Source organism: Rhopalosiphum padi, chromosome 1 (genome assembly GCF_020882245.1).
Source record: "Rhopalosiphum padi isolate XX-2018 chromosome 1, ASM2088224v1, whole genome shotgun sequence".
NCBI lineage: Eukaryota > Metazoa > Arthropoda > Insecta > Hemiptera > Aphididae > Rhopalosiphum > Rhopalosiphum padi.
This window is the reverse complement of record NC_083597.1, coordinates 23,619,732-23,646,794: the sequence shown is the minus strand read 5'-3', so window position 1 is coordinate 23,646,794 and position 27,063 is coordinate 23,619,732. Positions and strand designations below refer to the sequence as shown.

At 25.9% G+C, this 27,063-nt stretch overlaps 1 protein-coding gene across 1 annotated transcript in view; it reads right to left on the bottom strand.

Annotated features, from left to right (window-relative positions):
* Positions 1–9,849: 9,849 nt before the first annotated feature.
* Positions 9,850–27,063, bottom strand: part of LOC132932229 (glycosyltransferase 25 family member) — a 65,669-nt gene continuing 48,455 nt past the window's right edge. Inside the window, exons 6-10 of the mRNA XM_060998502.1 lie at positions 24,274–24,348; positions 24,144–24,201; positions 13,641–13,768; positions 13,318–13,521; positions 9,850–10,985 (exon numbers count right to left, since the gene is read on the bottom strand). Of these exons, the coding sequence (XP_060854485.1) occupies positions 10,799–10,985; positions 13,318–13,521; positions 13,641–13,768; positions 24,144–24,201; positions 24,274–24,348 (652 nt within the window). The 3' untranslated portion in view covers positions 9,850–10,798. The remainder of the gene's footprint in view (positions 10,986–13,317; positions 13,522–13,640; positions 13,769–24,143; positions 24,202–24,273; positions 24,349–27,063) is intronic.

Here is a 27,063-nt window from a genome sequence, read left to right as displayed (position 1 = left end):
CGTGATAAAGCACATAACTTTACTACGTACAGAATAACTTGACAGCTGAACTATTATTGACGGTAGATAGCGCAGTCATATAAAATTAGCTTTCGAACGAACGTTTTTATAAAATTTCATAACTAAAGTATAAAAATATTCACTCGCCTAATTTAAAAAAAAGTCGTGACTCATGAACAGCTTTAATAAAGACAATATAAGATCATATTTATTAACAAAATTCAACGAGGCATATTCATAATAAACAGAAGTACAGAACATTGGGACAGCAAACTTCACATTAAATAATGTTTTTCTATCAGAAACCTCTTTATTGTAAACCCCAAAATGTTTTTATAATAATAAGTTACTAAATCAATATTAAAAAATAAATTACATAATATTCATTGTATACTTTTTTTTGTATGAATAATTGTATTTATTGTAAATTTCAAAATAAAAATAAATAATAAAAATTAACGAAATCAAAGAAAAAGCAACAGCATGTTTTGTTTCGCAATAACTAATAACAGTATAATAGGTATGCTGTTGCAATAAATTTTTTTCCATTTGATAGTTTATTTTATTGAGTTTTTCATGAATCTGATAAATTATCACAAATGAAAAAATATTAATATTTCTCACAACAAAACTGCAGAAAATAAACTCGATATTTCAATTTAAAAATTGTAGTCACCTGTAGTTGTATCGTACGACTAAATAATATTATATGATTAGAAGTCGAAAACTGAAAAAAACTTTTATGGAATTGTACATTGAGGTATCTATTAATGATGAAATTAGAAAATTGGAAAATAAAGAAAAATTTCGTATTGAATCTGCCTTTTATTACCTAGAACAATTGAAGATTGATCAATTAGGGCTTGCAAATTACTTATTTTTGATATTTCCGAAACTTGTCCCGAAAAAATTTCGAACTTTTAACTTCAGTTATCCTGTCAGGACTTTTATATTCATTTAAAGTAATAAAATTGGGAATGTCGGCCAAAAACCAAGGCTACTAACTTCTATTATAATTCAATTTTCAATGTGACGTTAATATATTGTTAAAGTCAAAAATAAAACTACGTTTAATATTGATCGCTAGAATAAAGTTTTTAATGAAACGTATAAATGATTATAGTAAAAAATTTACTTAAACTATGATACAAATTTATTAACAAAGATTTTGTGATCCGTTACTAGCCACTTCGGTAAGGCGTAAACTGAGTGAACACTAAACATAACTGATCACCTAATAATAATGTGGCGCCCATATTTATGAGCAGTAGCGACTATAGCGACCGACCAGAAGAATGATTGAACTTCCGATCGCATACTCGTCCACCGGGTGACGTCAAAAGCCGACGACAATCGGGTACCATCACGTACGCAACTACCCAAGTGTTATGCCATGTGTAACCAGTTGCTTTTCCGCAGTCCAAAAGGCACCAAAGACTACCAATGGCATCCAAACTACAGATGGTATACCCAAAATTTATATGATCATTTTCTGTAAATGATAAATGTATCAAACATTAATTAAAATCAATTAAATAATTCAAAATTATTTCTACTCTTTTTGAGTTATTTATAGACATTGGAAATTTTCAATTTTTTTTCTGTAAATGTCAAATACATTTTTTCATGGTTAAAAACCTTGAAAATTGTGTACAAGATACATAAGTTACTCTTTTATATATATATATACATAATATACATATATGTAAAGTACATAGGTATAATTTATTTTTATAATCATTTAAGTTCAAATTTTGAATAAATTCGTCAAAATCACAACAATTCGTAAATTTTTTTGAAATCAATCAAAAATGTTCAATTTTTATAGCAAAGGCTTGAAAATGTAATACAAAGTTTCTCATAAGTAGTTCGTACTGAAACTAAAATATCATCTAAAATATATATATATAACAATTTTTTTTTTATTATAAGTACTTATTTAAGTTCAAATTTAGATATTAATCTTTACAAATTTTAATTTTTATATATTAAAAGTATGAATAATGATAAGTATTAATTATTTTGTTATAGTTAAAAAACATTATTTGTAAGATGTAAAAGTTTTATGTATATTATTTTATTATTTATTATATATTATATACATATTAATATGTTTGGCAATATTTCGGCAAAAATTATTCAACCTATTATATTTTTTTTCAAACTTATTTTTTCTGAAGAAAATCTGTATTTATTTTATTGAGTGAGCACCTGTGGTTCTAAAATTTGTTACATAGCTATACTCGAGAATGTATACATTGAAGACAATTTTTACATTTTAAAGAGAGGCTCACTGTTACTATTAGTTACATAAAATATAATTAAAAACTATAATTGTATATAATTTTAGACTTGTATTTTTATTAAGTCAATATCACTCGAATTATTTTGTTAAAATTATTTTTAGTTTACGGAGTTTAAGACAGGATAAATACACTGGTATTATTTAATTTGACATTCGTAACAGTCGTAACGTCGTGCAGGATTAGCTATTTGATAACAAAAACATAAAATTAAGATGGATAATCGATTTTTGTAATAGTACAGAGGAGTAAATATGAAACAACACAAATTAAATTCTTCAAAAAAGGATTTGAGGCTTTTCAGCACACTATTTGTTTTTTCTCTCTGACTCACGCACAACATAAACAAAATGACGCATTCACGCAAAATCGTTAATTATGGTTTTTTGTATTATTTGCGCAAAACCAACAATAACAATATTATTACAAAAACTGTAGAGAGTATTATATTATATATTTTGATTTAGATTTTGTTGTATTTTCTTTATTAATTTTCTTTATATTTAACTTAAAAAATACAAATGCATGTTAACAGTTTACAATTTAATGGATATTAAATTGTAGTTAGACAATATTTAGAAAAAACATAACATTTATATTAAAAATATTGTGAACTATTTATTATGTCAGTCTTTAGACTCGTCACTCGTCACTTCGTCAGTTCTAAACATAATAACCAACGGAAATGAAATAAATTTCAAAATGTATTCTTTTGCATGATACAGGTTTTAATATTCATATTGTATTCTTTTGTTACCTATAGACTATAGTATACTCACTCTATACTATTTTAGAACAGTATACAGAAAAACCATCATCTTTTTGTTGAAATATCGACTAACAATCATGTATCGAAGTGTTAAAATTCACGTTATTTATTTAAATATAAAAAGGTTAAGTTAACTATTACTTTTATAAACTTTTATATTAACTGTTGAATAACTTAGAAAATTCAGGTCTTAGAGCTTTCGATTTGACTGTAATTGTATTTTACCTTGGTATGCTATATCTTCTTTGGGAGTTGACTTTACTTTTCCAATTCAAATGCCATACTTATTTCAAATTTAAAAATGTATTGATAATGAATAGATTTTGTTCAAACACTGTGGTTTTTCACGCTCAATTTTCATGTGTACTTTAAACACTTGTATAGCATTATTTTATGTCATTAAATAATTATATTTTTAAAACATTTTTGAACTTCAAAACCATGAATCATAAAATAAAAATATTGTGTTTTTATTATAATCTTATATTTAGTAACATTTTTATGATGGTTATTTATTATTTTTTTGTAACTTAAACAAATATTTAAAACTATTAATTTTATATTCAACATAAAACTATGAAAAAAAATAGATTTTGAAATACTGAATATAAAATTATGATTGTTTTGAATTTATTATGTTCTTACTAGTGAATAGTCTTACAATTCCACAAGTGTATTTCAATATAACACTAGTAAGCTATTTACCAGCACCACTAACGAAATTAATTTAATATACATATAGTACAATAATTACATTATATAATAATAATATATACATTTCTATACTTATTATTACTATAAAATAATAGTATTTAACTAAATGCAAACCAATGATGTGGATTGGTTTAATCGTGAATTACCTAACATGTTCTGATAATACGTTCGAGAAATCCTACCTCTTGTACATTGCCATCGTATTTTGCGACTTAAAGTTAATAATAAATAAGGTGGCCTAATAAATGGGACAAATCTTAGTGCTATAAAAAAATATACTATTCACGATGTATATTATGTATAATACCTACTCCTGCAGAAAATAACTAATAAATCTCATTGTATTTTATGTCTAAGAAAATAATAATTTCTGTTGTCTTATCTTTGTGTTTGTTGTCATTGTGAAGTTGGCGTGTTTTCATTAAACCAGCGTTTAAAAATTAAAACGACAACATCACACCAAAACGAAAAGCAATAATATTATCGTAATATCGTATATATATATATAAAAGAATCCCAGTTGTAATAAAGTAACCGTTTATTTTTTTCTGCCGGGACAAAACTAAATTAAACTACCACTACACTATAACGAATAAGTAGAAAAACAGTTATCAACCTACACAGAAGAAAAACACTGTCGTAAAAATATATATATATATATATATGAAGATCGATTAGAACGTGGTTGAGTGGGTATAATGAAGGTTTTTTTGCGGTCATTCCATAGTTAAATATTATATTATAAAACTTTCGAAGACAATAATGTTGTGATAAGATTTTTAGACATAATTATTGCATAGATTTATATTATTATTATTTGAATATATTATATTTAGTCTAGAAACTTATTTTTATGCACGAAAATAAGAATTCATTGAATAATTGAATATTTGAAAACCTATTTCATTTTAACTAAAATATAATGTGAAAAAGAACAGTTAACTCGCTATATTGTAGTAGCCAGTAGATGCCAATATTGTACTTCGTCATTGAGTAGATCAATGTAATGAGTGTTTAAAATTTGGATTAAATGACAAATCATTACTTACGAAAAACAATTTTGCAAACGAAGACTGTCTGTTAGGCTATATTTTTATTTTCTTATTAATAGTACTGTAAGTCGTAGGCTGAAATAATTATTGATAACAATAAATAACACAAATTATAATTAAGTAGTTATTATAATATTATTTCATATAATATTTCCAGCTTTCTAGTTGTTGGCTCTAGTTAAGACTGGGTTGAGTAGGTTCATCGTCCATGATATAAATAATTTTAATATATATCTAAATATTTTGAAAATTTCATCATTGTGTAATGTAAAAATAATAATATTGCTATAATAATATGTAAAATAATTTTTAAATTACAGCAGAATAACACTTAAATGATATTTCATCACGCGTTTTTATGTTTGAGATTCTAAGGTTTCTGCAGTAAAAACACATGAGAAACTATATATTATATTTCCTAGTGGCTAGTATTGTCAATAAAAATATATAAATCGTATAAATCTTTAATAATAAAATAAGTTGCATTTTTTTTCTAACTTATCACAATATTTTTTTCTAGCACAAATAATATCTTCAGGTCATAAAAAAATACATTGTTATAAAGTCAATCAAAAACATAAATCATGTCTATAATGCTCTATTAAATAATAATAATTTGATCTATGTAGGTACGTTTTTATAATTTTTTGGAAATATAACTCAAACAATAATATTTCTATTGGTATTTTTAAATTTAAGACACACTGATGGCACATAGAAAAATGTTTAACATTTTTTGTTTGTACTTAATTCCGCAGTCATTCCTTATTGAATATATATTTTAAACAATTTAATAATTATAAGTTACAACACAATTATCAAGCTTATAATTTATCTTATTCACACCTATTTATTTTAAATATAATATAATTACTGAGAATATTCATGCAACTTACCAGTATACAGAACACACACAAACACGTTGGTCGTTGATTACGCGTATTATTTTAACCGTGCTACGCATGCTAATTATGTTTCCGTTTCGGTAGGTAGGTATTTTCTTACGTGTTTACCTACTGCCACTGAAAATGTATATCTACTGACATTATGAACATCGTTTGCGATATGCTATACCGAACGGATAAGTTTATTGATTCTCCTGAGTAATTGTTATTAATACAAACGAGCGTTTTATAAATATAATTACATTCATGCTAAGGGTTTACCTTTACCGTTTGAGAACAAAAAAAAAAAAATAATAACTTGTTAATAATTGATATTATTACAGCTATACATTGAAGTGTATTTAATAGCATTTGATATCCAAACTAAACATTTTTTGCTTTAGACACAAAACAGTAATTATCAAGCATTCCAGCATGTATGGTTCAATGTTGACATAATTTCGGGGTTTTACTAAACTTAAAAATATACATAGTTATGACAAAATCTTTCACCTTGATGAGTATTATTTTTATTTTTTTACTTTACGTAGATAGTTAACAGTTTTTTAAATTTAAATGTAAATCTAATCAATAAAAGGCAGTTGCTTTCCCCAGCAAATAAAAAAAATCGTGTACCTGTATTTTTTTTTGAGTTTGTCGTTTTCAATACTCATACGACATACGGCATAGTTGATAAAATACTACAGCACACATATAACTACGCATTAACAAATATTTGTAATCTATAAAATACTCGTATGTATAAATCTAGTTTTTTTATATTAGAATTTAAATTTTAAAAACTTGTTGTTATTTCAATAAATAATCATCATACGTTTTAATGTTAGCTGATTTCCCTATATAATTGAATTGTTAGTAGTGGAGTAGGTAGGTAAATTGCGTCCCCCCAAAAAGGTATACTACGTAAATTGCGACCCGGGTATTTTTGAAACGTACGTAAATTGGGTTCAAGGATATTTTTAAAAAACATGCAAATTGATATGTATATTAGTTTGAAAACTAAGGGGACGCGCGAAAAGTATAAAAATAATGAAAAAAAAAACATAAATTATATGCAAGAAAAAAAATGAAAAATTGCAAATAAAAAAAAAATTAGTCGTTTAGAAGTTGTGTAGAAATTATTATACATTTGTACACATTTTAACCAGTTACTTAATCACTAGTTTTAAATTTAAATGATGAGTGTTTTAAAAACAAATGGCGTAAACGCTGAACAGTTAAATCAATGTTTCTATCCATACCAATATTAATATAATTATATTATATCAGTCTTAAGTTTGAAAAATGGGAAGAAAATATTGATTCTTCAAAAAAAATCATTAGATGTAATTTTTAAATAAAAATATTGATGTCAAATATACCAGTTGATTCATTTAAGAATATATTACTCAATAATATACTCATTATTTCGAAATATTTTAACTTGTTTGAAAATATTTTTTTTACATGGTTTGGTGTCATTTTCAAACAACGTTTCTGGAAAAAAAGATTTTATTTTTATTACCATAATTTATTAAGTTTTTACTTTTTTGAAGCACACCATAGGTTAGGTATTATTTTATAGATACATCTTTAATTTCAGACACATTTCTTAGTCCGGTATAAGTGTATAACTATTATAACTATTTAAAGTTTTGGTAGTGAGCCAACATTTTACAAGGAATATACCTGATATATTCCGTTTATCTAAACTTTAAATACTTATTAGTTATTACTAAATACTAATAATTAACTATTCACTTGAAATTCAATTTTCATGATATAAAAGAAATATTTTCAAAAATATTAGAACTTTTCAAAGTTATGAGTATCCCAGAATATAGACACTTAAATTGATCGATAATATTTTATGTATACTCGTATAAAATATGGCTTAGTCCATAATTTACATATGTATAAAATATATATATCCAGGCCGCAATTTACATAAAAAATAAAAATAGAACACAATTTATAGCGACCCACTAGTTGATAGTTGGACACCGATAACACTTAATAATTAAATACAATATATTTTAAAGGCCCACTAAAAAGTTCGATTTATTACTATAGTTGATATTAAGAATTAAAGTTGAAATGGCGCACTGTTTTTTGCGACAAGCTGTCTGTGAATAAATTGCTTTATAAATATGGTTACTGGTAATCACGTTGCTTTATTGATTTCTCATCAAAAATATACGCAATGGTCAACTGAGTGGATAGGCGGATAGATTTGACGGTACCCATCATGCGTTCTGGCATTGGTCTCGAAATCGTCTAACAGATTAAGTGTGAATAAACTACGTACAATAGCGGTGTAAGTAAAGGGTTATTTATATTATTACAAACGGGACAATTAGCATGAGAGTTGTTACTTAAATAAAAAGTAGATGTTTATTGTTTTCTTTACATGCAGTAGGTTAGGCGCGTACGACGAATTTAAATAAACGAGTTGAGGGGGCTCAGATAGTAAGGATTATTTTATACACAAATTGCCGAATAATAAGTAATAACTAATAATATTATTTTCAGTTTGTATCTCGGTGATCGGATTTCGGTCTGCGTTCAGCTGGAAACCAATTGACAGGGTCTTGTTTTCCACAAATTATGTATGTATTTATTACACTACACCAAAATTCTGCGACAGGCCACAGAATCAGTGTACTACGTACACGATTGCTAATGAATACTAGTCTTATTTTGATAGATTTACTGTTTTTGGTTGAAGTCGAAAGTGTTTGAAAAAATTCTTGTATTTATTTTTTTGCTTTACTTTATTTGTCTTTCGTCTCAAAACATGCGCGTATACTAGTGTATTCTCCTTTTTGCTATAATCGGTAGGTAGTTTGACAAGTCACTATGAAATCTGATTGTGGAAAATCACATTTGTTGCTAAGCGCCCGTATTTCCAACGTGTGGTTATATATTATTATACCAACCATTCCTAGTAAATCGTATGAAAGATCGACGGTGGATTCGATTTCTTAAGATAGAAGGTAATGAAGATGATTTCATATTATCTTCTTCCAAGCCGGAATAACTAAACGTTTTAGTCATCCTGAAAAGGACCATTTTTTTCGATAACATATTATGTGTTACAAAATTAATGATAAAACGATCAAATTATTAAATAAGTTAAACATTAGGTATATCAACATATGTTTATGTTAATACATAATACCAATTTGATATTAGATAACTGAATACAATATAAAAAAAAACTATAAGTTAACTATTTTATTACTTATCTACCTACTAAATATTGTAAATGGCCTATAAATAATAATTACATTTTCTGAATAACCAAGTTTTATCAACAGTCTTTAAATTTACTGATGTAGTATTATAGTAATAAAAATCAGATAACCATTAATTTTCGTTATTTCAAGTTTTAGGTCAGACTACAATACGATGTGGAACTAAGAAATGATAATATATTGCAGTGAATGTATATTTTTTATATAAATAATCATTTAATAAATCACACAAATTATAATATAGTAATCAGTTAAAATATGTACCTGATAAGTCAGAGTATAAACATAAACTAGTATTATTAATCTTATGTTGATACACAATATAAAACCTATCCTAGTTGTACGGAAAATATTGACTTTACCGAGTTAAATGTTTTCATGTAGATTATTGTAAATTAAAAATTTTCTTGACGTTTATTTTAAAGATATTTTAAAGACTTTGGGGGTGGCTGTTATACGACAGTAATACAACGTTTTGGATACGACGTCGTTTGTACACACTCAAACACGATCGACGTGTCATACTGTCCTGACATGACCATTGGCGTAGAAAAATATTTAATTTTTATTTCAAGCATTTTAATATTGTCATTGACGATCAAAACAAAAATAAGTTTGACATTGCGGTGGCTTTAAAATTGACAGTCATCTTAAATCTTAATCACATCATTTCGTCGATAAAATCTTTATGTTACTAGTTACTGGTTGAGAACTAAATCTACGAACGTTTTGAAACAGACAATATAACGTTGACAAACATAATTAACGTGTAAGCTTTGTACACAGCGTAACACTAAGTAGGTCATCGTTTCTGAAGACATACATTTGCTTTATTACATGCAATGGTGAAAAATAAAACCAAGCGTTAAATATAAATTTAAAATAATATTATTAATATATAAAAGTAAAATACATTTATTTTTAATAAATATGGCATATAATATTTAAAATAATAAATTATGCGCATTTATAATAATATCTAATTCATAGAAATAAAATACCTACTAAATATTCATTACATAAATAGTTTTGTTTCTGGTAACAAAAACCAATTATTTGGAAATAATTACATAATTTACGCTTCACTTGTAGGTCAAAAGACATGAACACAAAGTTATCATCATTATATAAGTCTTATAAGAACGAATCGATCAGTCTATTGAAGTACAAGAAAAACTTTTATTTCTATTTTATTGTACTAGTATAAATATCACTATGTTGCAAAATAAAAATATCCCTATGGTATACTACATGTTTTTTGCTCTATAAAAGTAACATATAAAAAAATAAATTGGTATCAATCATATATCGAGTCTATGTAAAAATAAAACGTGTAAAATGTATTTTAGCGTTAATGATAAAATCGACATTGTTAATAATTCAAAAAAAAAACTTTATATCATCTCCAGTCTACTGTGATCGTATTCAAGAGTTCGGTTCGAAAGGTCCAAGGTAAGGTACCTTTAAATTTATTTTCTGATCTTATAACATCACGGCATAAATCCCTTTCCCACTATACTTAAAAACTATGCTGGTGTCATGATTTCAATAAAAGTAAATTTTCTACACGAACGCGTCAGTATGAAATTACCAATGAACTGTACGAATTTACTGCTGTTTTTTTCCTACACAATATCTTTTCCGAATTCGTTTCCAGATAACTAATGTGTAATATATAATAATAATATAACTAAATGTATAAAAAAATCATAACGAATATAAAAATATGATATGACACGTAACAAATTTCGATAACAGGCTATTCAATATTAGGTTATAATAATAATAATAATAACAAGTAATAATAATGGCACACGAATCACAAATCTTCTTTGATTTCATTATGTTCGGTCGCGAGCTTGTCATTCGTCACCTGCACGATCACAGAGTCTTCGGTGTCACTAACGTAACCATCGTCTGATGTGTATCGGATGGGATAGATGAGCAGAGGAGACGCAGACAATGCGATTAAGTTGCGTTCTTCAAATTGCTCCAACCATTCGGTCCTGTAACGAAATAGATAGATTATTATTTTATTCGTTTGCGTCGAATATTGTTTTTCATCAAACGAGACCAAACAACGAAATTCAGACGTGCAGGTGAATAAATCGCGTTCACACTTTGCACACCACTCTGATGGGATTATCAATTTATATATTATATATGCAATAGCGTAAAAATTGCAGTAGACATAAAAGGTTTTATGGTATTTGAATTATAATAATATGTACATAATACATAAGACTTCGAATCTACAGTGTAGGCCAACCGTGATTTTTCGTTTCGTGTGTTGGATAGTTCGATTGAGAATAAGCGAGAACGCAGAGGGCCACTCTGTATATACTATATAATACGTAGTATAAAATATTAAATATCGGTCTGAATGGTATTTACTTGCTTTACATATGCATTTTATACATTTCGATCCCCCAAAAAATAAATAAGTACTAATAAATACTTAAAACATATTATAGTAGTAGGTACTAAGTAAAATATCAACACTTATATTGAGTTATGTATACATTGCAATTCATAATATATACATCTGTTATACGATATCGTACTAAACAAGGTAATCACTATAATACTACTCGCCAAAAACGTATTAATGTTGATATATATATTGAAAAAATCTGATTTTTCATAGTATTCATAAGGAGGGAAAAAAGTTCTTCGAAAATAATTTTAAACTATGTTGTTTTATTTATCTTTGACGGTTAAACACATTAGTCATGTTCGTATAAAATTCGTTATATAGCATGATATCATCGTAATCGAATCCATCATTTTTTTTAACTTTTGACACTATAATCATGTAATATAATATACAATGTGGGGGTTATATCGCTGTCGAAAAAAATCACATTATTTAACACACGCTTAAATAATATTGTATTTTTTTTTTTATATAGTATCGAACCAAAACTATACATGACTAATTATTATATAAATGTGATTTTGAGTTCTTGATAAATAGGAAATCGATAAATAATTCAATCACAGCTATATAAACTCGTTTTACTAATATCTAATATTATGAAAATCGATATCTTTTTTGAAAACTTTAATAATTTTTAATTTAATTTTGTTTATTTAGAGCATTCGCTATAGAAATATAACGTCGTAAATGAAATTTTAATGATTGTCAAATATCCGTACCATATAATAACGCATAAAATGTTCGATATAAATATTTACTATATTTTTGTTTGTCAACTATAACAGTTTAATGTATGTATATTGTATATTGTATATATTATTATAATTATTTTATAATACGGACATTTGTTTGACTTGTTAATAGTTGTCTTCAGTTGTAGTGTGTTAAATATTAGTTCAAGAGCATTTCCAGAACAAATTAAAATATTATCAAGTCTATTTTACGTTTTTAATCCTGAAAGTCAACAACATATAAAATTTATAATTAAAATATCCAACATTTATGATTGTCCAGTTTATTATTTTTTTTGCTTGATAATAGTTTTATAATTAAATTATTTCCATAACTAGGTAGATAGAGTGAATTAATTATATTTAAATGACAATTCTTAATATTGTGCGCTTTTATAAACTGTTACAAAAAAAGTATACTTTATACTTCATTTTTATGTAGAAGTAAAATAAATTGAAATTAAATATTAATTATGACTTTATGAGACTGTAAAACATTGCGATATATATTGGCGATATCGCGATAAACATAACCCAATTTTTATTTTACATAAAATTATATACATACAATATTAATAACTTTACGTATACTTTATTGTACAAGCGTATTACAAATAAATAGATAATGATTTATGAGAAAAAATTTAAATATTATTATTATTAATAAAAAAAATGTAAATCTATGAGTATACCATTGCTGAGGGGGGGGGGGTGATGTTATTACTCACTGTCTAGTACTCTAGTATATAGGCAGGATACCGTAACGTACCATTTTACCCTCAACTTTCAAATAAAAATTATATTTTAAATCCACCTGCTAATCTCCTCATGGTATAGCTGGTAACACTTACCCCTTTGATTTTATATAACTTATTGTCTATTATCTTTATTATATACCTTAAAGCACTTTATAGTTTTCTTATTATATTCATTTAAATACTATTAGTTTTATGTATAATTTTTGTTATAATGTTTTTTTCTTGTTTACTAATTTGTTAATATCTTATGTACACATATTCGAAATTGCAATAAGACTTAGGTCCGTATATTTGAATAAATAAATAAATTATTAATATTATGAGTTATTATACCTTTGATAAAAACGTCACAATAGGCGTGCTGACTTAGTAGTTAGTACCAATAGAAAAATCATTTCTAAAAACTTACTGAGGATGTTGGTTAAACATAATTGGGAGGAATTCGTCCACCGGCAGCAATTTTTTTAACGGGTTAGCGTTTAACAGTTTCTTTGCACCGCGTCCGCTCAACAAATATCCGAGTGTCCAATATGAATAACTCGGCCGCACAAGGAGTTTCGAGTTTTCTAACCGGCTTTCGTTGTTGTCGTTTAATGACTTTCGACCAATGTAACTATATTTCGACATGCAATAATATAACGTTATAATAATATCTTACATAATATTGGAAAAACGATCATAATAATTATAATATGTACTTTGTATGTTAGTAACATATTATACTATACGTACACTAAATCCCAAGAAACTTTTAGACGTCTCAATTCGTTCAATACCATTTGTAATTTGAAACGAAAATACGGTTCAAATCTCGCGTCGTCTTCTAGAACCAATACTTCATCTAAACCTTCAGAAGTTGTCTGAAAAAACAAAACGACAACGTAAAAACATCAATGTCAAAGTTTTTTAGCTTTATAAATGGAATTTAAATATTTTTATTTTAAAATATAATTGTATGATATAACATTTTTTTAAGAATATCACTTTTAAAATATTATATTCTTATAACTATGCAAATTTTATGCATTATATAAAAACGTTTTAAAACTTTCATAATTTTAACGATGAACAAAAGTGCCAAATAAAGACACATATTTAAAAATAATACACTTGGATATGTATTAATAGTATTAATTAGCACTAATGCATTTTTTTTTAATTGTATTTAATTGACACATTATATAGTAAATATATATAATATTATGTTATATGAGCAAGTATTCTGAAATATATATACTTAATATGTATTTAGTAGTGAAAATAACCATAATTTCACCTTTTATTTCAAGTACTCAAATTGAAAACCATATGTTGTTAATCAATTCTAGACATGTAACTTATATGTTTTTGCATTAATATAACTACATCGATATGTACACCTATAATATTATATTAATTAATTTTCGACAGTTGCTAATTCGATATTAGTCAAAGTGTCAAATACGAACGAATCAATAAACTGTATATAGTAGTATACAGTAACATTTACAATTGTACTCCGTCATGATAGATCGTGATACGGGTGGGAGAACAAATAAAACAATAAATCTACAAGTTCGGAAACGTAGTGAAAAAGAGTAAAACATAAAACAAAATAACTACACTATTTTCCAGGTATTTAACAAAAAAAAAAAAAATGGTTCTAAAACTTGGAAAATAATACAATTTGAAACGACGAAACCGTAGACGGGACACTTGCGACATTACAGTTGTTTTGTTAGTAACAAATTACATTAAATATGTTAGTTCACGTTTTGAAACCATTTCGGTTATTGTATACGACAGCAACTTAACGTCAATAATCATAACATAAACATATGTTGGATATAGGTACATTGGTTCTTTTTTTAGCCGGTTAATTTTCAATTCAATTTTTTTGATTAAAACTTTTCATTACTAACTTGCATATTATACATACTTACGTACCTATAAGTATATTTACGTACACGTATTACGCGGATAAAAATCATCAACGCCACTAAACACGCTTTCGTATTACAAAGTAAAATGTCGTCCTTTCAAAAGGTATGAAATGATTAACATTATACATAATATGTAATAAATTCTAATACACATAAATGGCCGGGTCTTGGGTATAGAAATTATTATCAAATAATCGTAAATCGTATTTTTGTTTGTCAACTGTAAACATTTTTTGAAAATGAGTCTCCGTCAATAGCTTAGCTGACAATGCGTTATTTTAAAATAACGCATTGTGCACAGCACTTCTCTGGCACATACAATATTTCGGTGGAAATATAAAATTTAACGTTCATTATTCTGCGCTGCCACCATAATATATATTAGATATTATGAACTTTTTATATTAAATATAAAATATAGTAGCGGAGGCCACAACACTGCCGACCCAAACATTGGATACCACGACATTTATAAAATATTAAGTATCTATTCTGTCTATTATTTATTTATGCTCACAGTTGTGAGTGTATAATTTCAGTAAATAATATCTGTATTTTCAGAAAGTATAGAAAAAAATTGTATATCTTTTCGTAATAACGAAATGTTAAATTTATTTTCAAGTACGCGTATAATTTTTCCGACTGTGCTTTAAAATAAGGTCTGGCCGGATGAGTTTGTGCCTTGTGGTTTTCTCATAATATATTCATTATTTTTATCGCACCCTCTCGTCCTTAACCCCCAGGATTAAAATTCTGGATACACAGCTGCACTATACAGGTGTATAGGATTAAGTTTTAGTGGTATTACAAAAATTCGTTCTTCGCGCTTCAAACGTTTTACTCTCTTGCAATTATAACTATACACAATATCCAAAACATACTTCTTGGCATAAACGCAGTAAGTTAAATTAGAATTCAGTTTTAGTGGTGTTGCAAAAATGTGTATGCGTGTCAAACGTTTTACTCTCGAGCGGTCTTACGTAGCTTTAACTATACAGTGATCGTGGTAGACGATACAGTAGTATCGTGTATTTTATGGCATAGTTTTCGAAAATTATAGGTTATAGAAATAAATGCGGGAGCCCCGAAACCCCGTTTCCGGTTATAAAATACTATATTTCTAGCAGTTGGATAAAAAACGAAATAAAGATAAAAACAATAGATATTTAACCTTAACTTTGCAATACTTTGATTACACATGGCAATAACAATAGGAAAATTAGATATACACCATTGCCGTGGTTCATTTTCATCAATATTTCATTACAATTCAAATTATGATACTAATTCAATTTAAAAATAAAACATTATTCAATAGTAATAGTTACAACTAACTTCAAACCACCTTTTATTGCATGCGATTGAATTGGCACCCTAACCACGACACGATTATATTATGATTACGGTTATACTCTTACCACCTATTTACCCGTAGAATGTTTGTCTCATGACGGGCGACCACTATAATAGATGTAGTACATTACGCTTACTCTTTAAATTCTACCACGCCACTTTATCGACAAATAAATACTGTGTATCAAAAGCTTGTTATACATGTAATAAAGTAAAAACTTAAAAAATAAATTTAACACTAATTAAATATTAAATACTACCATGGTATGATTAAATATTAGAATGTATTATAATTTATACAGTGAAACCTATTTATAACGGACAGCCACGGAACCAAAATAATTGTCCGTTACAGACAGGTTTCAGTGTTTTATAACTAGAATTAGAGACATATCTGTTTAAGGGAAAATAAAAATTTTGTACGTATTTATATTAATATTGTAAATATTATTATAATCTTCATCATTATTATTTAATATTATATTATTACATTTTACATATACGTTATAAATTTAATTTTAATATTTATCAGCATGTTTACGAATAGACAAACCGCTAGACTCTTACAACGAATAATGTTCACCTTTTGTTTTAACTTGAAAGATAACCGTGTAATGGTACAGTAAGTGCCATTGTAATAAGAAAAATATGTAAACTCTGACTGCAAACCGATAGAAACTGAATAAAAACATTTGAATTATTTATGGTTTTCTTTTATACGTATTATTACAATTATTTATTTCTGGATTTATTTCTATTTAATTGCATCTCAACTTCATAAATTCAATAGGTACTCGAAATTAACGTTATCGAAATCGGCGATAATACAATCGGTTGTTATCTGTGTTTTCACGTGTAGTAACTTAATTGCACTCTGTATTGAAGCTGTTTCATAGTTTGTATTTATATAATATGAAATTAAATTTAGATTTGAACTAGGATTTTTGTCCGTTATGAAATCACCGGGGTAAAATATTAGTAATAGTGTCCGTGTCTATCTTTTTTTTTTACAACTATGATATGGAATTCACTGTAATTATAGAAATGGAGGCCAGAATGCCATATCCTTCCATAGACATTAAATTTTACCAAAAATATTTTTTAATAAATCTTAAAAATACACTATTTGTTATTCATATTTATAAAAAGTAGCTATTTTGTCATAATAGGCATATATTATATAGATAGATAGATAAATAAAATTGTGACAGGAATGTTTCCAAAGACCAACGAGTCGTAATTTGTAATAATCGATAGAGCAAAAAATCTAGCAAATTTAAAATTCCACAAATTCAATATTATCATTTATCAATATTGGGTTAAGACGTTAAGTGGGTATGAATGTATGTGTTTGAAACATTTAGAGATAAAAAGAAATTAGTTTTTATCACAATTTAGAATGTCACTATTTATAGGTTTCCTTTTCGTCGTACGTAAATATTTTTATGCAAGTATAATGCTACCGGAACAAAGCATAATATCTGATTTAAACCGATATTTAATTATTTAAATTTTAAATAATCCGCACTAAAATTAAAATACTTACAATTATTTGATTAAGAATGCTCAAAAAAAGCTTAAAGTAAAAAGTTTTTTTAAGTTTTTATATACATTACATATATGAACAAACATATGTACCTAGTAATAATGGCCATTAATTTAAAGTATGTAAAATTGTTTTCCACTTAATTATTATGGATATGACGATTGATAAATAAAACTTAGTACACCGGTAACCAAGTATAAGATACTAAACAATATATTTTTTAATCAATTAAAAACTATTATTATTACAAAGACAAAGTGCAAATTATTGGTAGATTAATACTACTTATTTAATTATTTCAAGACAAACGCTAAAAATTAAAAATATCATACACATTTTATAGATAATTATAGAAAATATATTAGCGAAAAGTTACTATCATATTTTTAATACTTATTCAATGTTATTTCTTTCTTTTTATAAAATAAGATTTTTCTAAACATATTTTTACAAAATATGTAGACTGCATACTATACTGGTACATATAATATACTAAAATAAGCTTTATATCCGAAGCCTTTTTTTATGAATACTGTGTTATAACAGTTCTCTACATTTTTATCCTTGTCGAACAGCACGTAATTCAGAAAATATATGTTAAAATATACACATTTAGACTGGGTTATCTTTATGAAAGATGTAAGAACATGAAATACAAATTATGGAGAAGAAAAACAATTTAATTCGTGTAAAGATTAATACAGAATTATCACATACACTAGTGAAGAATACAAATAAAATGTATAATTATTGCATTAAATATAACATTGCTGAAGTAATTATAACGATATTTAAAGCATTAAATCTATTTCCAATATTGATCCAATATTACATCTATTTTATAGTTTTGTAAAACCATTTGTAAGAGGTGAATTACGCTGGCTTCCGCCATACTTTAAATAAAATGAACTTTTACAAACGGGACATGCTACTGAATATTTTTTTCACTAGGAGAAAAAAAACATTGAATCATCGATATTTTTTTGAAGGTTTTTAAATTTTCTGAATCAAATGTTATCTGTATATTGCTATGTTTTTTTGGATACTAGGCAAAGGTAAGATTATGATACTGCTATAATATCTAAATTACCATATTTGTTGTGTTTTTTGGTTGCCTAAACAGACAAAATCGTTCACGTTTCTACGTTTGCGTTTTTTAAAATGTTTATCCATAGTAAAATTATACTATCTACGTTAAAAAAAGAATATATATATTTTATAATACATTTTAAAAAATGGGAGGAGGGTACATATTTTTAAAATGTGATGATTAAAAATTTGTAATAATTATATACCTAACAAATTTTAAGTATATTTTCCTAACTGTGAATTTCAGCGTAATCTACCTAATTTTAAATTCTATTATTTTTAATATAAACATTTTAACAACTAAAAAACTAATCGTTTAAATTTTGAATTAATACATCAAAAAGGTAAAAATAATGGTGACAGCTTGATGATTCATCCTTTGTATATTATTATAATTAATAAGTATATATTAAGATTTATATTATATTATAATATAATGTAATTAATATAAAAAAATATGTGAAGAAAAGATAATTGGTGGTCTACTCGTCTGTCACTCACCAGCATCTATTATCTGATATCAGTCTGTAATTGTCACGGATACGAGATTATATTAGTCATCTTTTAATATTTTTCAAGCTGTTAGTTTTTTTATTTTTATTTTAGTAATATTAATAATTAACCTGAATTACTAATATGATACAATATATATAAATATTGATTATAGAGGATATTTATTCACATATACCCATTATGCTACGGAGTTTAGGAGTTCTTTGAAAACAATCGTTTGTCGTCGATTATTTCCACACGATTTCGGTCCATTGAAATTATACATTTTGTTCGCTCGGGCGCTTTTCATGTTAACAATCGGTTTCACCTATCAATGATTCGCGCGAATTTGTATTAGTAACAACATTTATAGTTCGTACTACATGGTTCGTTGTTTGAAATCCTAAATCTTTCTTATTAGTATTATGTATAATTTAACTAATTATAACACAGCATCCCGATTCCATTAGTCTCGTTAATATAATAACTCATCATAAGGCATGAATAAATTACTTATTCCATTTAATCTTAGTCTTTTGTCAACCTAATAAATTGATCGAAATCATTGTTGGAAAAATCGTTTATAATTTATTGTAGGCAATATTGAAATTATATGGACTTAAAAAATGAACGCCAATAATTTAAGGAATACCAACACATCACGAATAATTTAAAGGTAGCACTAGGTTTTTAAATAGTAAAAACATTGTAACTAAAATTATAAACAGGATACAACAACTAAATCATTGTTAATCATCTCGCTATGTCGGAGTAAAAATCATACGTGTACTATTGTCTATAAATATATATATATACATTCAAGTAAATATAGGTAATTTAATTCATTTGAATAGAGATTAGATTAAATATCGCTTGCGAGGCCTTATCTTATTTCTTGTTCTACTAAAATATTATTGGGCTATTATACATTTTTGTCATTAAAATTGAATCATTATCATATTTTATAATATTAGTAATCACTTAACAACACTTATTTTAAGTTTATGTCATATGACATCAGCGTTAAATAACTTGTTTAGTTATAAAAAAAATATTAAATAATATAGTCAATATATTACATACATTTATAATTATTATGATTTTCTTTAAAATTAACGTACTCTTCATAATACGCAAACACATAAAACGTTAAAAAATGGAAAACATTTTAAAATATAGTAATAATCCGAGTGCACTACCGAATAAGTAATGTTATTCGTTAAATACTTTTATAAGTTATTACATAGATTAATATTAAATGTTTTTGCGACTGTTTTTAAACAATAATTCGCAAACTCAAGAATACATAATGGTATAGTTTAAATACGTCCTTAAAAATGTAGTTCCATTTGGAAATGTATCGTACGAATATAAATAAAATTAAACTGAAAAAGAAAAAAGATCCCATATCAACCTGAATCCAAGTTTATCTTACGCTTATTCGTTAAAATAATGTAATAATAATAAGTATCCACACTCGTGTGGGGTGATTTAACTAAAAATAATTATCATACGCTACATGGCTATAATAATCCTTCTATAATATATAAATATTTATAAAATTAACAAAATATTAAACGGAATAAGTAAAAATTATAAAATAAGTATAAAATGTGAGTAACTTTAAAACAATATCTACACAACTACCTACTTCAAGATAAACGGTTAAAAAACATGCAGGTAAATCACAAAACATCTATTGCAGATTTCTGTTTGAAGTACCCATATTATTTTAAAACAAAATAAATGTAGGTATACAATAATATTATATATATAAAACTTAAAAATACACTGCAGAATGCGCTTTACCTCGTTGTATATGAATTGGACTCCGATAACTATACTGTTAAATTCTTGAATTGTGTTACTGTTAGTTTTAGAACTGTATATACGATAGTATACACTATGCAAACCTTATAAATTACTATAAACTTTAACCTTCGTATAGTTTCGTGAACTACTGTGGTTTAACATGGAGTGATTTAGAATAAGAAAATATACATTTTATATAAGTCTTAGAATATAGTATAATACTATAGTAAAGTAACAGATTGTATTTGCGCAATTTTATTATAATCGATAACAAAATGTGATTTATCTTACAAACTGTAGCCATTTCCTACATTTTTATACTATTTTATATAGCCTAAAATTAAGTTATATATTACGGTTAATGCTTAACCGTATAAAATAGTATTAAAATGTGGGGAAGTTATGTATTATGGTTAAGTCTTTTGTCACTATGAGATCTATATAATTTTTAGACTGTTTATTGGTTATAAATAGTTGATTTGTGTAAATACCATATATAGCATGATGGTATAAACTATAAAATCTACAATTACTTATAAATTATAAACGAGAACAAGTTCAATAAACAAAACAACTAACTGCAGATAATTCTATAAAAATTGAATTATTTTTTCTGCAGAACGAAATATTTAATGAAACAAAAAAGTTAAAATACAACTTTGGAAAACGATTAAACGATATACAATTAATACAATTATAAACATTTAATAGTTTAGTCTCTAGTTATTTAATATTATGTACCTATTATTTTAACTACATTTTGGTATATACAAGACGTAGGAATATGTATGCAATTTTCCCAGGATTTTATACATTACATTTCATTTCTAATTCATTCTTATTAAACACATTTAAATAACTTGTAAAACTAATTACACGACATTTTAATTTTATTCTCTTTTGTAAATAATTTAAATATATTAAAGTAAATGAGTTTGAAAACAAAAATAGATATAAAACCAACAGATTGGACTAGTAACTAGAACATTTCAGAGTATATTATTTTCAGCTTTCAAAATCAAAAAAGTATAAATAGTAAAAAAATAAATAAAATAAATTTAGTGTAAACTTCTTTTCACTAAAAAAAAAAGAATGAAAATGCATTACTGTATTCTTAAACCATATAATTATCTACGATTGAGATAATTAGACAATTTTATGTACCTTGTAACTACGTAAAAAACAAAAAGAAATTACATAAAAAGTTTATTAAAATAATTTTTTTTTTAATTAGTTAATTAGGGAATTGTTAATTTAATGTTTAAAGTGTACCGACTGCAAAATATTCTTATTATTACACATGCTCATTGCAGTGAAAGTTCATAAATAGAAGTTTGCCAATAAATTATGACTACTATATAAACGCACAATATGATATTACATTCCAACTGATTAGTACGTATGCGTGCGTAAAACAACAACTATAGTTGAAAACTATTTTACTGTTGTGTAATAAAATGAATCACAACTATTTTGTAAATCTAATAACGACCAGAAAATATACGATTGGGACTAATAATGAATATATCGGGACGTCGTACTGCATTTATTACATTATATTATTATGTTACAAAAATACGTCTCATTGATAAATGCGTTTTAGACTTTCAATCTAGAGAATTGGAAAAATATATAAAGCGCCGTAATATATCCTAGTCTTTATATTACATTCACACCTATACATAAAATCTATTGTAGTTTCCTTCTATACATGTTCTGTTCTATAGACACGCCGCTTTACTGTTGATATCGATAGGCGCCCGGACAACACCGTTGTGAAGCTGTTGTTATACTACAGTGTAGTAACTACTACTACACTATAGTAACCAACCTATTCCACGTGAATGCTCACTTGTCCGTTTGACATCACGTAGGTACTTCTCTGAGATTTATTTGTAGTATGAACAACACGAATTCTCAATTTATAAGATGCTCTCGGGTTCGTTCAAATTTGCTTTATCAGTTGAACTTTGTTAGCTAATCACTTTACAGCTGAGCGGTTACTTACTTTTTATGCATAGAAATGTTGAAAAAAATAATCAGCTATGAAAATTTAAATAAAAAATTTATGCCATAATTCAGAAATAAAAAATAAAAATGAAAACAAAATGGTAAAAATATAATATTTCAAAAAATGATATTTGTTTTCAAAATGTCGAGTTTTTACTATAAAAAGAATCACTCACTACGTAAATATACATATAAATAGAACACTCTTGATTTTATTCTAAGACATTTCTTTATCTTATATACTTAACACTCCAACCTGCACACCCAACCATCAGCAAAAGAGCGTCTTTCTTATTCATCTTCTGCCCGGCATTTGTCGAGTTTTATTTTCGACGATTCAATGTCAATGGAATAACAGATTTACGATAGTTGAAATAACCAAAAAGAAACTTACGACTGCCATGCCCTGTTTCGTCTCCATGACGACAATATCATTGTTATCGACAACTAACTTACGATAGACATCGCGTGCTATAACTGATATTTATTTTACCGCGAGTTGATTCAAAACTTCGTAGAAACACAATAATAATAATTTGCATACAGTTATAGAAGAAGGAACTTAAATAATAAGTATTTTTAGCGCCATTATAGTAATAGTATAATTCAATTCGAAATGTGAGGGTAGATCAATATTATGAAATATTTACGAAACAATAGGTATAACCTTGCCGAAACAACGATCACTTATAAGTTAAAACCAATCTTATTTACTGTATGAATGTTTATACTATTTAATCATTTACACACCACATTTTTCGTATCTATACAATAAATATTGATAATTTATTGCATTTTTTTATTTTATATCCTAAAATTTTATTATCCAATTAATGAACGAAAGTCTTTTTAAATATTTGCACCTTATGTATAATCTTATTCATTGACAGAATATTAAAAAAAAATATTATTGCTATGAGTATCGTAGTAGGTAGGTGTATACGCAAAAACGGGATACGCTCAATAATAACTTAATTTAATTTAACTAAATATTTAAAAGAGCAATATTACCTTTGCCCAAATTCTGTAATGGCTCATGAAGCATCCAATCTCTCCTTTAGTAATTGGCCTAAAAAGACAACAATTAAAACATAATTAAATATAAAACGTTCTTCAAAGCTAAATAATAAAACTAATTTACCGTTTATAATAGGGGTCTTTATAACCAGGCATGAGCCTCACGCCCATGAACTCCAAATCCGTTTCGGTCAGAGCTCTGAAAATAAAAACACAATTAGTTTATACTTAACGTTATCGATATTACCGCATTCAATAATTTAGGAAATCGGGATAAATACTATAAAGGTATATTGCAGATTACTGACATTTACGGTTTATTTGCTCTTATACAATACGACTCAAACTACATAGGTAATACCTACAATTCAAACTATCAGCGATTTATTTTACTATACTGGGCATTTCTTTAAAAGCGGTCATTTAATGTGACACTCTCGAAATTTACTATGTGGATTGAGATCTTTTTTTCTATTTATTTCAAATTGTATAGTTATTCAAATTTAAAGCATTGATATATGTTTAATTTGTATGATTTCAAATACTTATTTGTAGGTAATATATAATTTACCTGACTATTATTCATCATTTGTCACCCTTCGACAAATAAAATGATAATATTATCATAATTTAATCAAATTATAGACATTTTGATATACACATATTATTTCGCTTTAATTACCAATTTATGCAACTCTAAAATGAATGTGCTCAAAATGAAAAAAAAAATTATAATTCAAAAAAATATATAGTGAAATAAGAAAAAGTGTTTATAGTATGTGAAAACTTGATTTATTTTAAATTCAGGATGGGGAAAATAATTGATGTCGAGGGGGAAATTGAATGGGATAATTAGTTAAAAAAGTGAAATACTCAACAAAATCCTTTTATTAATTACAGATTGTTAACAAAACTTTAAATTACATTTTACGGTAAATCACAAAAAAGTAAAACAACAATAAAAGAAAAAAAAATTAGGAAAGTGGGCACCACTTAACTGTGAAGTAAATATCGAGTGGATCTCTATAATGAATGTGTTAAATTTAAATTCAAACATACCTATATACTATTGTATACGAAAAATGATTTTAAATGTAGACAGTCTGTCAACCTATATCACTAAGTACATTTTATTCTATATTTTTTGATATTACTATTAAAGTAATTTATTTTATTATTAGCATTATATGGTATATCAATGTTCTTAATTTTCGACGAAAACATTGCATGTATTATATTAATATTTAATTATTGCAATAATATGTATTTTTACTATACTAGTTTATTGTTATTAACTTTTGAATCAATAGAATTTTACCGTGTAATAATAAAGTGTGAGTAGGTTTATGGTATATAAATAGGAAATTTTTAATATTTTTATACAAATATAAAAACAATATTATGAAATGAGACCTTGTGTAACATTTCAAAAATTTTGACCCCGCGAATAATTTTTCTTGACATTTATAAGAAAATAAAATTATAAAGTTATGCAGTGGCGGCGTCAGGGACGGGCAAGGTAGAGCCATGGCTTTATTTGAAAATAACTGGCCCTAACAGTGGCCTTACCACTGGCCTAACCTTAGACATTATTATATAATCATTTTTAATTTTTTGTGGCCCTGCCTTATAATTATTGGCCTCCCATTTTCCCTACCTAGAAAAAAATCCTGACGCCGCCACTGAAGTTATACCATGATAATATAAACATTTAGTGATAATTCAAAGTATTTACGTTTATTCATGTTTAAATTTCAATAAAATAATAAAAATCGTTTGAGAAAAATAGTTATTTTATGAGTGAATATGGAATTTTGTAAAAATTTGTTTGTAAAATTTTAAATACTTATACATTTTTTTAGTAAAAATTTTATTTAATATTGATTGAAAAACGTTTATAAAAAATTAATAAATTTGGCTTTGTCGAAGAAATTTTTGGATTAAAAAAAAATGCATAATTTCAATTATTTATAAATAGCTCAAAAAGATTTGAAATATTTTGAAAATTACCATAAATAATCAAAATAATAATTAAACACTTGATGAAAATTTAAAATTTTTAAAATTATTATTACTCCAATTAGTTTTAGTGTACCAATAACAAAATTAAAAAATACATTTTGTCAAAAACTGATTTTGTATAAAAATTTCTGGTTTTTCATATTTTTTTTTTGTTTTGTTTTTCCTGATTATTAATGAAAGTACTTGGAAATTTAACTCCTCCTCTCTTCAAGTACTAACTACATCCAATTTGCTACCAGAAACCACTGCCAAAGTTGAAAATCAAAACATTTTTACTGCTTAAAAAAATGATGACAGATACACAAAAAAAAATTTAAAATTAATTAAAAACGCACACCATAGTAAAGTCATTACATTTATTGCTCCGTTTAAAATCTAAAATCAACAAAACAGAAAAATTGAGGAAACTTTACCTTGCTTTAATAATAAAATTATAAAATTATAAGCAACGTTAGTTATATAGTTTAAAGTTTCTTAAACAAACGATCCAAATTCTAAATGGATTTTAACTTTAGTTAACCGTTTCATTAGGTTTATTTTACATTTAACAAAATTTATTTCTAATACATATTTCAGTGAGATACTTTTAATTTATTAATTCTGAAACTATTAAAACAATATATAAAATATAAAATAAAAATATCTTCATGTATTCGGTACTTATTAAAAAATGTACATGTCAAATTCTTAAAAAGGTCATGAGCTTTAATAAAATATTATTTTAGATTAAAGCGAAGCGACACTTAAAAACTTTAAATTACTCCAGCATAAAAAAGATCATCTATATTTAAAAATATTGTTTTTATATACAAATATCTTACACTGATTTTATACAACTATAACCTACTTGAATAAAAAATAAGAACAAAATTTATTAAGAATTCAGGCAAGT